At 35.1% G+C, this 13888-nt stretch overlaps 1 protein-coding gene across 1 annotated transcript in view; it reads right to left on the bottom strand.

The window, feature by feature from the left end:
• Positions 1-4771: 4771 nt before the first annotated feature.
• The window catches only part of LOC133173118 (low-density lipoprotein receptor-related protein 1-like), a 135071-nt gene continuing 125954 nt past the window's right edge, over positions 4772-13888 (bottom strand). The window contains 5 exon segments of the mRNA XM_061308049.1: positions 4772-7357; positions 8641-8758; positions 12376-12393; positions 12591-12755; positions 13420-13537. Of these exon segments, the coding sequence (XP_061164033.1) occupies positions 7190-7357; positions 8641-8758; positions 12376-12393; positions 12591-12755; positions 13420-13537 (587 nt within the window). The 3' untranslated portion in view covers positions 4772-7189.

Below are 13888 nucleotides of genomic sequence, written 5' to 3' on the forward strand. Positions count from 1 at the left end.
TATTAAAAATATAAATGTATATTAAATAATTGTAAGAGATCTAGTAATGCCAACCCCGTCAAAGATAACTAGAACTGTCCAAAAGGGACAAATACCCCCCGCTGGGTTTTTCAGAGAAGGTACCAAATCACTAATGTTTTCTAGATATGAGAGGTGTTCACAATTTGCTTAAACATTTAGAGTGAAAATTTAATTACTCATTATATTTTTTTTAATGAATGAAACTAAGATGCAGCCTAATAAAACATCAATGCTAGTAATTACAGTGTTTTTTAATTACATTGAAAAAATAGTTTGCAACTATCTGTCATCTTTGTGAGACATGACACTCTGCAAATTGATTGTTAAAAAAAAAATATCATAATTAATTATACAAAATCAAATTGATCTTAATACCTTTATATCAAACTCATTTTAAAAAATAAAAGGCTGGTTCCAGTAACTATGTATTTTGACAGACATAAATTACAATTAAGAGACTTAGACAACAGAGATCTTTATTTCTTTCTGCCCAATTCCCAGGAGATATAGATAAGACTTGCTTGATCAGAGATGCCCTAACAGCTTCCCACACTGAACTCATTAATTAATCTTTAACTGGATGCATGTCCACTCATTACTCCAAAGGGACAAATGGATTTACACTATCTGCTGTGTAACGTAAAAACTGTTTTTAATACTTTGTGATTTTTTTTAGTTCTAATGAGTAGTTTTAAGCTGTAGTTCACATTTTTGTACAGATGTTCTAGATTCTATGTCTCAAACCTTGGACATGAACCCGAAATGACCAAGTCAATAAAAATGAGAAGAAAAAAAAAACACCTGTAAAATGCAGAAAAATTATCAAATAATGTTGAAAATACCAGGAGGACATCTTCATATGGTAAATAATAAGTGTACAAATTTTCATACAAATCTATGCAATAGTCTCTGGGAACAGATCCGGACAAAACCACATAATAAAAATGAAAAAAACACCTGTAAAATGAAAAAAAAATTATCCAATTATGATGAAAATACCAGGTGCACACCTTCATATGGCGAAGAATAAGTATACAAAATTTTCAGACAAATCCTTGCAACAGTTTCCAAGAAATGGTCTGGACAAAATCTCGTCTACAGACAGACGGACAGACAGACGGACAAGCTGATTCCAATATACCCCCCCTAAACTTCGTTTGCAGGGGGTATAAAAATGGAGGGAAAATGTTGTTAAAACTAGAGGAACAGTTAGAAAGATGGAAGGAACACAACAAAGATGTACGCGTACCAAATAGACCAACGTCAGAGGAACAAATGTTGAACCAGGGGAAAACCTGAATATAAAAATAGAGGGGATAAGCAAGAAGGAAGTAACAACAGCTGATATATTTCTTTAAAAAGTGGAAGATTTAACGAAATACCAATGAGGCATTGAAGGCTGGAGGACAAAGCCTAATGGAATATATGTATAGACTATTAAACAGAATATGGATGCAGAGAGAATCCCTAAAAGGACTTACTGTTAAACTACCAAAGGAGGGAGATCTTAGTCTATGCCAAAATTGAAGAGGCATCATATTGCTATGTGTAGCAAGCAAGATATCTTTTATAGAATAAAAGAGGCAATAGATAAAGTATTGAGAGACGAACACAATTCAAATTCAGAAGCTGCACAGACCAAACAGCTACGGTACGCATTATTATATACTGAGCATCATTTTACATCAACTTCATCGATTTTGAAAAAAAACTATTTGATATCAGTTTAAAGAAACTACAAAGACATTTCAAAATCCCAGTTAACATGATAAAGACACTGTACAAAGACTTAAGTATAAACAATTTATGAAACGACACTGACGTTATCATTTGCCATAAACTGGGGTTAAACAGGGTTGCTTCCTCTCAGTTAGAATATTCTTGATAGCTTTAAACTGGGTAATAAGACAATCCTTTGATAAAAGTGCAAGAGGAATTCATTGGTCCTTTTGTTAAGAGATTAGAAGACATATAGACCTTATTGATGACTCTTAAAATTATGACAGACTAGACAAAAAAGTTGGACTAGACAGAAGATTTTTAATGAAATAATAAATTTTTACTATAATTCAAAAGAGCTCTGCTCTAACACCAAAAACCCCTGACCTAGATTTTTTGCTTTGAAAAGGTATCCTTGCTCATCATAACCATGCAATTAGTTTGTCTGCTAAATACTAAGGGGCAGAAGTGAAGATTTTCAAAGAAATAATGCATAAATTTGCATTACATGTTCAACAGACACCCCCTCCACCTGAACCCCTGACAATGGGGACACAAATATCACAATTTCGGAAGAGGCATCCATGCTCATCAGAGGAGCAGAGAAGATTTTTAAAGAATTAATGCATTTTCACAATATAATCAATAGAGCTCCTCCCTAACATCAGAACCCCTTACCCGGGGGCCATGAAATTTAAAATTTTGGAAGAGGCACCCTTGCTCATTATAACTATGTACTTAGTTTGTTTTTTCTATTACCCAGGGGCAGAGAAGAAAATTAAACAATTCTGGAAGAGGCACCCTTGATCATCATAACCATGCACCCATTGACTTACTTTATATAATCATACAAGTACAATCATGCCAACAATTTAACTGCTGATGTCCAGGAGTAAAGAAACAGATTGTTAAAGATAACACTAATTATGATGGTCTTAGCCTCATCCCTCAAGCCCCAGAGAAGAGGGACCATGAAATTCACCATTTTTGTAGCCATTAACCCATTGATACTATCTGTCACAACTGGTTGAAATTGGTTTAGTGGTTCAACAAAACTGAAAATTATTCAAAAATTTACGACCGGAGAAACAACGCACGTCGCATGACGGACGAAAACAGATAGCAATAGGACACTGAGTGACTCATGTGATCTTAAAGTCCATGTGTTCATCAACAAGTGCAACTTAGCAACCGCTAGTAATACAGCGCCGCTTAATGACGGATATTGAAAATGCAATGCTGAATGACATGAATTAATTATTGAATTATTATGTGAAATGTATGGAGATAACGAACAGTATTCAAGCTCAAAAGTCTATTAAACAATACAAATTTTGAAGCAGAGCAAACACGGACCTCTAAAACATCAGAGGTGGGATCAGGTGCCATGGAGGAGTGAGCATCCCCTGCCGACCGGTCACACCCGCCGTCTGCTCCTTGTCATGATCGGGTAATAACGGGAAAATCCGTCGACAATTCAGTGTGTAAATAATGGCCTAACAATTAGTATGAAAAACGTCAGTCAGCATTTGACTTAATGATAAATTGTATTTGCTGACAAGGTTATTGTATCGATCATAGAAGTTACGAAATGACGACTTTAAACGAGACTGCTGATATTCTTGTTTCATCAGCTTGTTCGTCAAAAACTTGCCTCGTTTAAGAAATTGTTCATACGTAGAACATTTCTTGCGTATCGAATCAACTGAGAGATAAACCCCATATGCAGGTGAAGGTATATTGCTGCATACGTGAGGGAAGTTGACGATTGAAAAGTTAAAGTCATCACATTTTTCATAAAGCTTGGTTGTAAGATTACCATTAACGTCTTTTTTTAGTAAAATATCCAAATATGATACAGATGAGTCAGACTCTGTGGTATCTTTTATTTCAGGCTCACTGGGATATATCGTATCGACATACGAATGGAATTAACCATTGTTAATTGACAGTACGTCGTCGATATATCTAAATGTCGAGTTGAAGGCCACAGCAAGTGTTTTCTTCTTTTCACGTACTAGATTTTGAACAAATTGTGCTTCATATGAATACAAAAATAGGTCTGCTTATAACGGGGCGTAACTGGTACCCATGGAAATTCCAATCGATTTTTGGAAGACCTGGTCTCCAAAAACCACATAGATATTGTCAATCAGAAACTCGAGCATTTTTTTTAAAATTCAACTATATCAACTTCAGAGTACCTGTGTGTACAATCAGAATGTTTTTAACAAAATAATTTTGCAAATGTAAGTCTAGATTGTAGACGTTAGTAAATCCTACATGTCTTAATTCTAAACATTATTACATGATTTAAGTCTACATCGTTTACGTTACTTTAATCTACAGTTCTACATTATAAACGTTACTAAAGCCTAAAAGTCTACATTGTAAACATTGCTAAAGCTATAAGTCTACATTGTAGCGGTACTTACCCTACATTGTAGACGTTACTAAAGCCTAAGTATATAATGTAGACGTTAAAAATGCCTACAAGTGTACAATGTAGATTTTATTAAGGCCTGTTAGTCTACATTGTCACTGCGATTGTAGACATCACTAAAGCCTATAAATCTAGATTATAGACACTACTAAAGCCTATAAGTCTACATTGTAGACATCCCTAAAGCCTATAAATCTAGATTATTGACGCTACTAAAGCCTACAAGTCAAAATTGAAGACGTCACTAAAGCCTATAAATCTAAATTGTAGACGCTACTAATTCCTACGAGTCAAAATTGTAGACGTCACTGAACTCTACACTGTAAACGTCACTAAAGCCTATAAATCTACATTGTAGACGTTACTAAAGTCTATGTCTAAATTGTAGACGTTACTTAGGCCATGATGCCCTATGAAAGCCTAGCAGTTTAGATATGCATAACTTATTTATATTTCTAGAGAACATCACCCTCTTTCTGTTGACAGGCATCAGTGATGAGATGCCCATCTTCTTCTGCTGGGACACATGCTTTTTTTTCCATTTGGAAATTTTTAGTGTTCTTCAATAACAAATAATTAAGACGCACATTAACCTAGAGCAGAATTTATTTCAGTTTGTATTCAATAATTTCTCTCAAAGAGAAAAGCACAAGAAATAACATGGAATGTACAAAAATGGGGTTACATATAATGAAAGGAGATATTTTCTTTATAATTACTAATCATAATAAACTAAAAATAAAGATGTTTTCAGATCATCACATGAAATGTTTAGTATACAATCTACAAACACAATATTTATCAAGCACTTTATTAACATTGCATTTGTGCTTACATAGTGAACTTTATGGTTCGAAGAATATATTCTCTTTGTACACAATGAATAACAATTATTTATAGTACCAGGGCTCAATATTCTTGTGAATCTAAGGGACACCACATGATATGATTGAAATAACATATTCACTTACAGAAATCAGCATATTGGGAAATATTACACAATCATAAAAACAGTATACAATTGTAGTGGACAATATGATAATAAACTAAAAACAAAATCATTGAATTTCAGGACAAGATCGCTCAACCTAGAATGTCAACTTACAAGAGTAAAATACACATGTACAGGTAAAATAATTAGGATAAAAAAAACCCCAACATATTTCAGATTTCAATGGAGCCATGGGAACACACATAAAAACACACACACGATGACAACAAAGATGACACATCAGCACACTTATAATACTATAGATATGTTTGGTAGGTTTCTGGTATACCTTCTAAGTATGACCAATAGGCCGAAAAAATAACATATAAAATAGAAATCTGTGTATAACAATATCTGTGGAATACATTAAAGCTATATCCTCTAGACTACCTAACAATGGCTGTTTTTTTGTGGTCCTTAATGATAAACTACATTGTAGGAAGTTTTTGGAATGTATGAACTAAGTTAAAATTAAATACTTTTCAAAACAATTAACTTTTTTACGAGCACAGTAAAACTTCAGATCCTTACTCACCGGATTAGAATTATACAAACAGCAGATCTTACAAACTGCAAACCAAAAGTCTCTTTTTTTTCTTTGCTTTTATCAGTAACATGCTCATTGTTTCTGTGAGGAAAATTTTCAAAAAACCCTGAAAATACTGTTAATTCATGTCACAACATCAATAATGCTTCATTGGTATTGCATAGCTTGAAGCCAACAGATTTAAAGTCAGTCAGGAGAAGATCAACAGAGGCCATTCGCTGCTTTGATCCGCTGGACCGAGAGTCAGAAGCAACATAAGCCATATCCACATTTGGCATCTAATATTTGATTGTAATGATTTGATTTGTGATTAATACAAGCGGTGGTTTTCACATGAAATAGCTATAAATGTAAGCACTTAATAAATCACAACACTTAACTTGTTTTCATACAAGGGCATATACATGTAATTTAATTCATGCCAGTTCTTTATACACTTTGCCCTTTATTCAATTTTCAGTGAACAACAAACTTTTTTTTTAATTAAAAAAAGGTAGAGAACTACAGGTATTTACAGGTATAAATGAAATTCAACACACTTTTTGCACTCATGATGGATGAAATGTATAAATACTTAAACACACATACAGTGCTTTTTTTGCTTTGTGGCATAATGAAAATATGTATAAATCAGAAACTAAGTCAATGAAAAAAATGTAATGATATGACTTGTATACCCACTCATATGTGCATTTAATAAAAATAACTCTATTTAAACAATGCATTAAACTCTAAACTCACAACAACATTTGTAATCAAATAAAGAAATTCTCCAATCAACACTGTCATCTGATTAATTATTAAACATCTATTAATGCATTATACCACAACAGATATTAAACAGTTTTAAACATTATTAAGTAGTCAACATTGTGTTTAACTGATATCAAAATAACTGTAAAAAATATTTTCACTCTTGTTCCAAAATAAAAGTTTGGTTAGCACCATTGTAAAAACAAAAATGCTGGATTGTCAATTTGTGGAAGCCTTATGAGCTTTAATTAATGCATATTAAATTTTATATTTAATTTTTCTTTTCGGACAATATGATTATTTTTTATAGCCTGTATCTGTGATAAATTTCCAAATGAAGAAGTTTTTCTTTTAAATGACCTCAAACACAGGAATAAATTATAATTCAATTTCCTTCCTCAGGAAGATTTGTAAACATGTCACTAGGACTCCTGTCTGTTCACAAACCATGAAAAAAGGATAAAATAAAAAATGGAGATTATTTTCCCTGATGATTAAAATTCACAACCTACAAAACAATCATGTCACATTGCAATCAATTTTTCTTTGTAATGCAATTAACATTACTTAAAGAAATCTTTGGCAAAGTCAATTTTTCTCACGTAAATCTCAACAGCAAACAGCAAACTGTGCTAGGCATTTCTATGACAGCTTTCTCTCTTATGGGAGAGTCCAAATCTATGAAGTTATAAGCATTTGTCACATGCAGCACCATTCACTTTTTGCCCCCTTTGCCCTTATTTTTGTCTTTTTTACGATATATCCGCAGATTGCCGTTGCCCTCAATAATATTGTTTTCTTGATCACTCTCCTTTGGTAGCAGTACATCTGTACTCTCTGCTTGGTAAAGGCGGTGGTCATACATAGGATTAGCGAAATTCTCCTACAAAATAGAATACAGTAACAGTGACAGAAGACATGCCCTGCCTTCCCTCTAGTAACAGAAGACATACCCTACCTTCCCTCTAGTAACAGAAATCATGCCCTTCCTTCCCTCTAATAACTGAAAACATGCCCTTCCTTCCCTCAAGTAACAGTAGACATGCCCTACCTTCCCTCTAGTAACAGAAGACATGCCCTTCCTTCCCTCTAGTAACAGTGGACATGCCCTACCTTCCCTCTAGTAACAGAAGACATGCCTTTCCTCTAGTAACAGAAGACACACCCTACCTTCCCTCTAGTAACAGTAGACATGCCCTCCCTTCCCTCTAGTAACAGAAGACATACCCTAACTTCCCTCTAGTAACAGTAGACATATCCTTACTTCCCTCTAGTTACAGAAGACATACCCTACCTTCCCTCTAGTAACAGTTGACATACCCTACCTTCCCTCTAGTAACAGAAGACATGCCCTACCTTCCCTCTAGTAACAGTAGACATGCCCTACCTTCCCTCTAGTAACTATAGACATGTCCTACCTTCCCTCTAGTAAAAGAGGACATGCCTTACCTTCCCTCTAGTAACAGTAGACATATCCTCACTTCCCTCTAGTAACAGAAGACATGCCCTTCCTTCCCTCTAGTAACAGAGAACATGCCCTACCTTCCCTTTAGTAACAGAAATCATGCCCTCCTTCCCTCTAGTATTAGAAGACATGCCCTACCTTCCCTCTAGTAACAGAAGACATGCCCTACCTTCCCTCCAGTAACAGTAGATATGCCATACCTTCCCTCTAGTAACAGCAGGCATCCCCTACCTTCCCTCAAGTAACTATAGACATGCCCTACCTTCCCTCTAGTAACAGAAGACATGCCCTACCTTCCCTCTAACTCCATAAGTAATTCCAGGTGACCTCATAATCAGAATAATCTATAGAGCATAATATAAACAACTTAATCCAAACATTCTCAGGTTATTGCACAATTGTATAACGTAAAGGAGGAAATTTATGGCTGGACTGGTAATTGAACCAAGTGCCCCTGCACTACTAGTTAGGTGCTCCAACACATTAGCTATTCAAGCTCATATCCATGTTCCATATAGCCATAACTACTATATTGCTTGCTCCAGTCAGGAGCTCTACCCAGGCTGATACATGTATCTACAGTTCATATGTGGGGATGGGTAAGCCTATATGCTCCAAATTTCAATGGTGGGGACAAGAATAAAGCAAATAATTGGACTTTGGTTACTGTAGATATCTTGAGATTTGTTTTATATACATACATGTTCCTGTAGAAAGTGAGGGTTCATTTCTCTGCCCTCCTCATCTGATTCCCGTTCCCGATACATGGGATTCGGGACATCCATCCCATTCATTCTTTGGTGTTTGAAGGGATTCCTGCTGTAAGGGAAAAAAACTACCATGCTTATCTATATTTTATCAAAAGACATTTCTATGTATGTGCAATTTCATAGTATATAAAACATGCAATAGGAAACACTGCTATCATAAAGACAAAGAAAGTACTGAGTGTCCTGATAATAACTGGAGTCTGAAGTTTCCAATCATGCTTGAATTGTGACATATCAATTTGTTAAGGAAGTGAGAGTGTTCTGTAAGATATAGTCTGATCATCTTTGTTTATATCGTTATATAAAAATTTTGTTGTGGAAAACTCTTGGTTTATACATAGATAATTTTGCCACATATATACAACTGGAAATTTTATATCATCTCGACTCTTAAAAGTTTTTTTTTTTAAAAAGGAAAGATATTTATAACCATTTTGTTTGATTTCAGTTTTAAATGAAATGGTAAGATTAATAAAAATTGTCATGCTTTGCTGTTTAAATAAGCCCTAAAATTTAATTGGGAAAGCTCATCCAAGCTTTGAGCTCAGGTGAGGTAAAAAGTCAATCTATTCGCCTGATACATATTTTCATTAAAAAGCAATTAAGAGATGATTTTTCAAGTAGATTAACTAATTAAAAATCAAGGTTGTCATAGAGGATGTCTTGAAGGTAGTGCAAAATTTTATACAGAATCATCATGAGGAATGTCAAAATTGCTGTGCAGATGGATGAAACATTCTTTGTTGCCATGCTCTTTAAGCTTGTGAATTTTGATATACAGTGCTCCCCCGTTATAATTCCCCCCGTTATAATGCCACCCCCGCCTAACGCCAAAAAAAAGTCAAGTCCCGATTTCCTCGCTATATAAAACCCCGTTTTACCGCCAACCCCCGCCTATCGCCATCCGCCAACGTATTTCAGGTACAAATCTGTCCATTACCGTTATAATCACCCCCGATAATTACCGCCAATTATATCATCGGGGAGAGAATTTCAGTGAACAGTCTTAAGCAATTATCCGCCATTAATCTTCCAGCTATCAAAGTTTGGAGTAGATAATAAGTTACATACATAATTATTTGAGTTCAAATCTTTACTCTTCTTTTTGAAGTCTGAATATGGCTGACTCGCCGAAATTAAAACGCGTTATCTTGGAATTGAAACAAAAACTGGAAATCATTAAATATCACGAAAAAAATCCAAAGCGTTCGCAGCAAGAAATTCAAATTATTTTACGGAACTATGGAAAATTGATGTGAAAAGACGGACTGTAGGTGATATTCTTCAAACATGGGGAAAAAAGAGCTAGGGAAGCTGACGATGTTTCGTCTACCCCAAGAAAACGGCATCGTTCGGCCCATCACGAAAACATGGAGGATGCTCTGTACATGTGGTTTTCGAATGCGAGGGCTAAAAATATTCCAGTGACTGACGACATCTTAAAATTAAAAGCAAAAAAATTTGGTGATGATCTTGGTGTTCGCGATTTCAAATATTCAAATGGGTGGCTTAATAGGTTTAAAACCAGACATGGAATTTCCTGCCATGTTATATCTGGTGAAAGTGCAGGAATTCATCCAGATCTCATTTTTGACGGACGAGTGAAAGCTAGAGAAGCAATGTCCAACTGTGATTTAAAAAACATCTTTAACATTGACGAAACTGGCCTTTTTTATAGAATCTTACCAGACAGGTCTTTGACAACAGCGGATGCTACTAAGGGTGTTAAAAAATCCAAGGACAGAATTACTGTAGCACTTGTATGTAACGCGGACGGTAGTGAAAAAATGAAGCCCTTTGTAATTGGAAAATATTTAAAGCCAAGGTGCTTTAAAAACTTTAATCATGAACTCTTTGTTGAATATACCGCTAATAAAAAAAGCGTGGATGACCTCATTAATTTTCAAAGAATTCCTTCTGAAATTGGACAGAAAAATGCGTGTGCAAAATAGAAACGTTTTACTTATAATGGACAATGCCCCGAGTCATGCTATTCCAAAATTGACAAACGTAAAAATTCACTTTCTCCCCCTTACCACCACGAGTCATTTACAACCATTAGACGCTGGAATTATTCAGGCATTTAAAGCACATTATCGAAAACTACAATTGCACTATTTAGTGGATTGTTTTGACAAAAATAATGCACCGAAAGTATTATTAAGTGAAGGTATTCGCTTTATTAAACAAGCATGGGAAAGTGTAACGCCCGACACGATTAGAAATTGTTGGATCCACAGCGGGTTAGTCACGGATGAAAATCGATCTATAAATAGCACACCTGTCGACGATTATGACCTTACGGTGTCTTTGTCACAAGTTCAAGACTCGCTAGATTTGGATCCAGACATGAGGTTGACCGTCCGAGAATTTTTGAATTTGGACAAAAATGCCGAGTCCTCTCAATCACTTACTGATGACGAAATATCGTCAACCGTGGCGCACCGTGACGATAATACAAACCAGGTAGAGGACGATAGTGAAGAAGAAGCTCCGCGTGTTCCTACATACGTAGAGGCCAGACAGGGACTTGAATGTTTGTTACGGCATTTAGAATCAAAAGAATCAACAACTGAATCTGAAATAAACTTTTTACTGCGATTAGCTATTAAAATAAAACCATCAAAACAATCAACAATTGATATGTTTTTCAAAAAAAAAGTGATTTTCTGACAAGCATACGTAAGCTTTTATATTTGTTTATTTGATATAAAGGCATTAAAATCTTGAAATACATGTAGTACATTGATAATAATTTTTTTTTCATTTATTTGTGCACGTCATTTCTCTCCCCCCGATATAACGCCACCCCCGTTATAATGCCAAAATGACCAAGGTACAAATGTTGGCGTTATAACGGGGGATCACTGTAGCCACATACAGAAGCTCATTACTTTCAATCAAAATCTGACCATTAATTTGTACTACAGAGCTATCTTGACCATTCTATGTGAAGAATGCTTTAGCTTTACTAGAAAACAACAGTTAACAATAGCAACAACAATAAATTCAGGTCAAAAAAACTAAACTGAGCACTTCTAGCTCATTTAAGCTTTCCACCTTTACTGAGAAGCTTATGAGTGTTTGTAGTTGCAGCTCATCCAAGATGTACAGCTTTCTTTCCAAGCTTATGAATACTGATAGTTCAATTAAGCTATTCAGCTAAATTTTATTCTAAATCCAACCCATTTTTCAGCTTTCCATGCATATACTATACACACCACAGCTAACAAGTTCCATGCTTGACAAAAAATCTTTGATAACATTAATAACTGAACTCATTTTCCTAAAATATTGAGGACAGCAAGTTTATACTAGTATTCTTTTAGCTGGGACTAACTACCATTTAGCCAGTTTCAATATCAAAAAAAAAAAAAGAAAAAAAAGAAAAAAAAAGAAATAGTTATACAAAATAGGATAAAATTTTGCTGTAAAGCTATAATATATATGCATATTAATGAAAATTACACTGAACACTTATATATATATCTGTGTCTTTCCATCATGAAGAAATATTCATTTTTGAAGAGAAATGCCAAAATACACTATTTCATCATAGTAATAAGTCCCATGCTTTTGAAGAAATAAGGCAAATAAATCTAAATACAATATTGAGGAATAGGTAAAACACTGAGAAGTAGCCGCTTGTGCAGAGGGTACTGTTACCTTTTAGGTTTTCTGGGTCTTTGTAGAACAAATAAATAAAATAAATATGATATGCTATCATCACTGAATGTACAATACTATTTATATATTTAATCAACCTTTTTTTTAAACAAATGTATTCATTAAATCTATACATACACAATTTTCAGGAATAATAATGCATGGTTTAGAACAGTACAGTAGGTAATGTTTTACTGCTTTCACTTTTTCCCTACCTTTTTCTCTTGACAATGATGACAATAATGATCAGGATGACAGCAATGATAAGGATGATTGCGACGACAACACCGATGACAATGCCCGTGGAATCAGAAGATTGTGACATGGGTCTTTCCTCAGCTTTATGTTCACACAATTGTCCAGTGAAAGTTAAAGGACAGCTGTTGAAATTAAAGTACATATTCAAAAATTGAAACTTTGGAACAACAAAAAAAGATTTTGATAAACATGGTGCCCCTAAGTGTCAGTTTCTTTATTGTGCTCTTCTCAATGAAAAATGTTGCCTTGTATTGTGGATATAATACCTCAGTACAAAGTCAATTTACATGATTTGGATGAAGAACAAAATGTATTAATTTCTATATTTCCTTAATAGTACCGTTCACGGTAGCTCAGTCGGTAGAGCGCTCGCTTCGTGATCGGGAGGTCGTGAGTTCGAATCTCGGCCGCGACAGACCTAAGTCGATAAAAAATAGGTAGCAACTGTTCCTTCGCCATGCGCTCGGCACTTTGAAGTGAAAGTTGCGGGTCTTTCGGATGAGACCTTAAAAACCGAGGCCCCGTGTCACGGCAGGCATTGGCACGATAAAGATCCCTCACTGCTCAATGGCCCTGAGTGCCGAGTAAAGGTCAAAATTTGAAGCCCTTCACCGGTATATGGTGACGTCTCTATATGAGTGAAAAATTCTCGAATGGGACGTAAAACAATATACAATCAATCAATCCCTTAATAGTATATAAAACACTTTAAGAGAATTTCTACTCCAGTCTTACTAAGAGAAAACTTTTTTTTACGTTACCAATCTCCCTGTCTTTATGCCATACCTGCATGAAGTTTTTCCATTTTTCTCTAAACATTTTCCTCCATTTAAGCAAGTACAATTGTCACACCTACTACCGGAGTAGAATATCGTACAATTACACTTTGCATTCCCTTCTGCATCTATTAAGAAAAAGAAGTTTTTATCATGTCCAGCACAGTATCTCTTCTCTCTTAATTATTCTTACTTAACATACCTGTCATTCCCTCTTCTATGAAAAATAACTAACAAGAGGCCCATGGGCCACATCGCTCACCTAAGTAACTTTGGCCATGCTGTTCTTTACCAGATCCCCCCCCTCCTTGTAATACCTATTGTGGCCCCGCCCTACCCCGGGGGGTCCTGTTTGAACAATTTAGAATCTACACTACCCAAGGATGCTTCCACATAAGTTTCAGCTTTTCTGGTCCAGTGGTTCTTGAGAAGAAGATTTTTCAAGATTTTTCCTATATATTTCAATGTAAAACTTGAAT

The sequence above is a fragment of the Saccostrea echinata genome, unplaced genomic scaffold, assembly GCF_033153115.1.
Source record: "Saccostrea echinata isolate AGI-Se365-2 ecotype Australia unplaced genomic scaffold, CSIRO_AGI_Sech_v1 ptg000056l, whole genome shotgun sequence".
Lineage (NCBI taxonomy): Eukaryota > Metazoa > Mollusca > Bivalvia > Ostreida > Ostreidae > Saccostrea > Saccostrea echinata.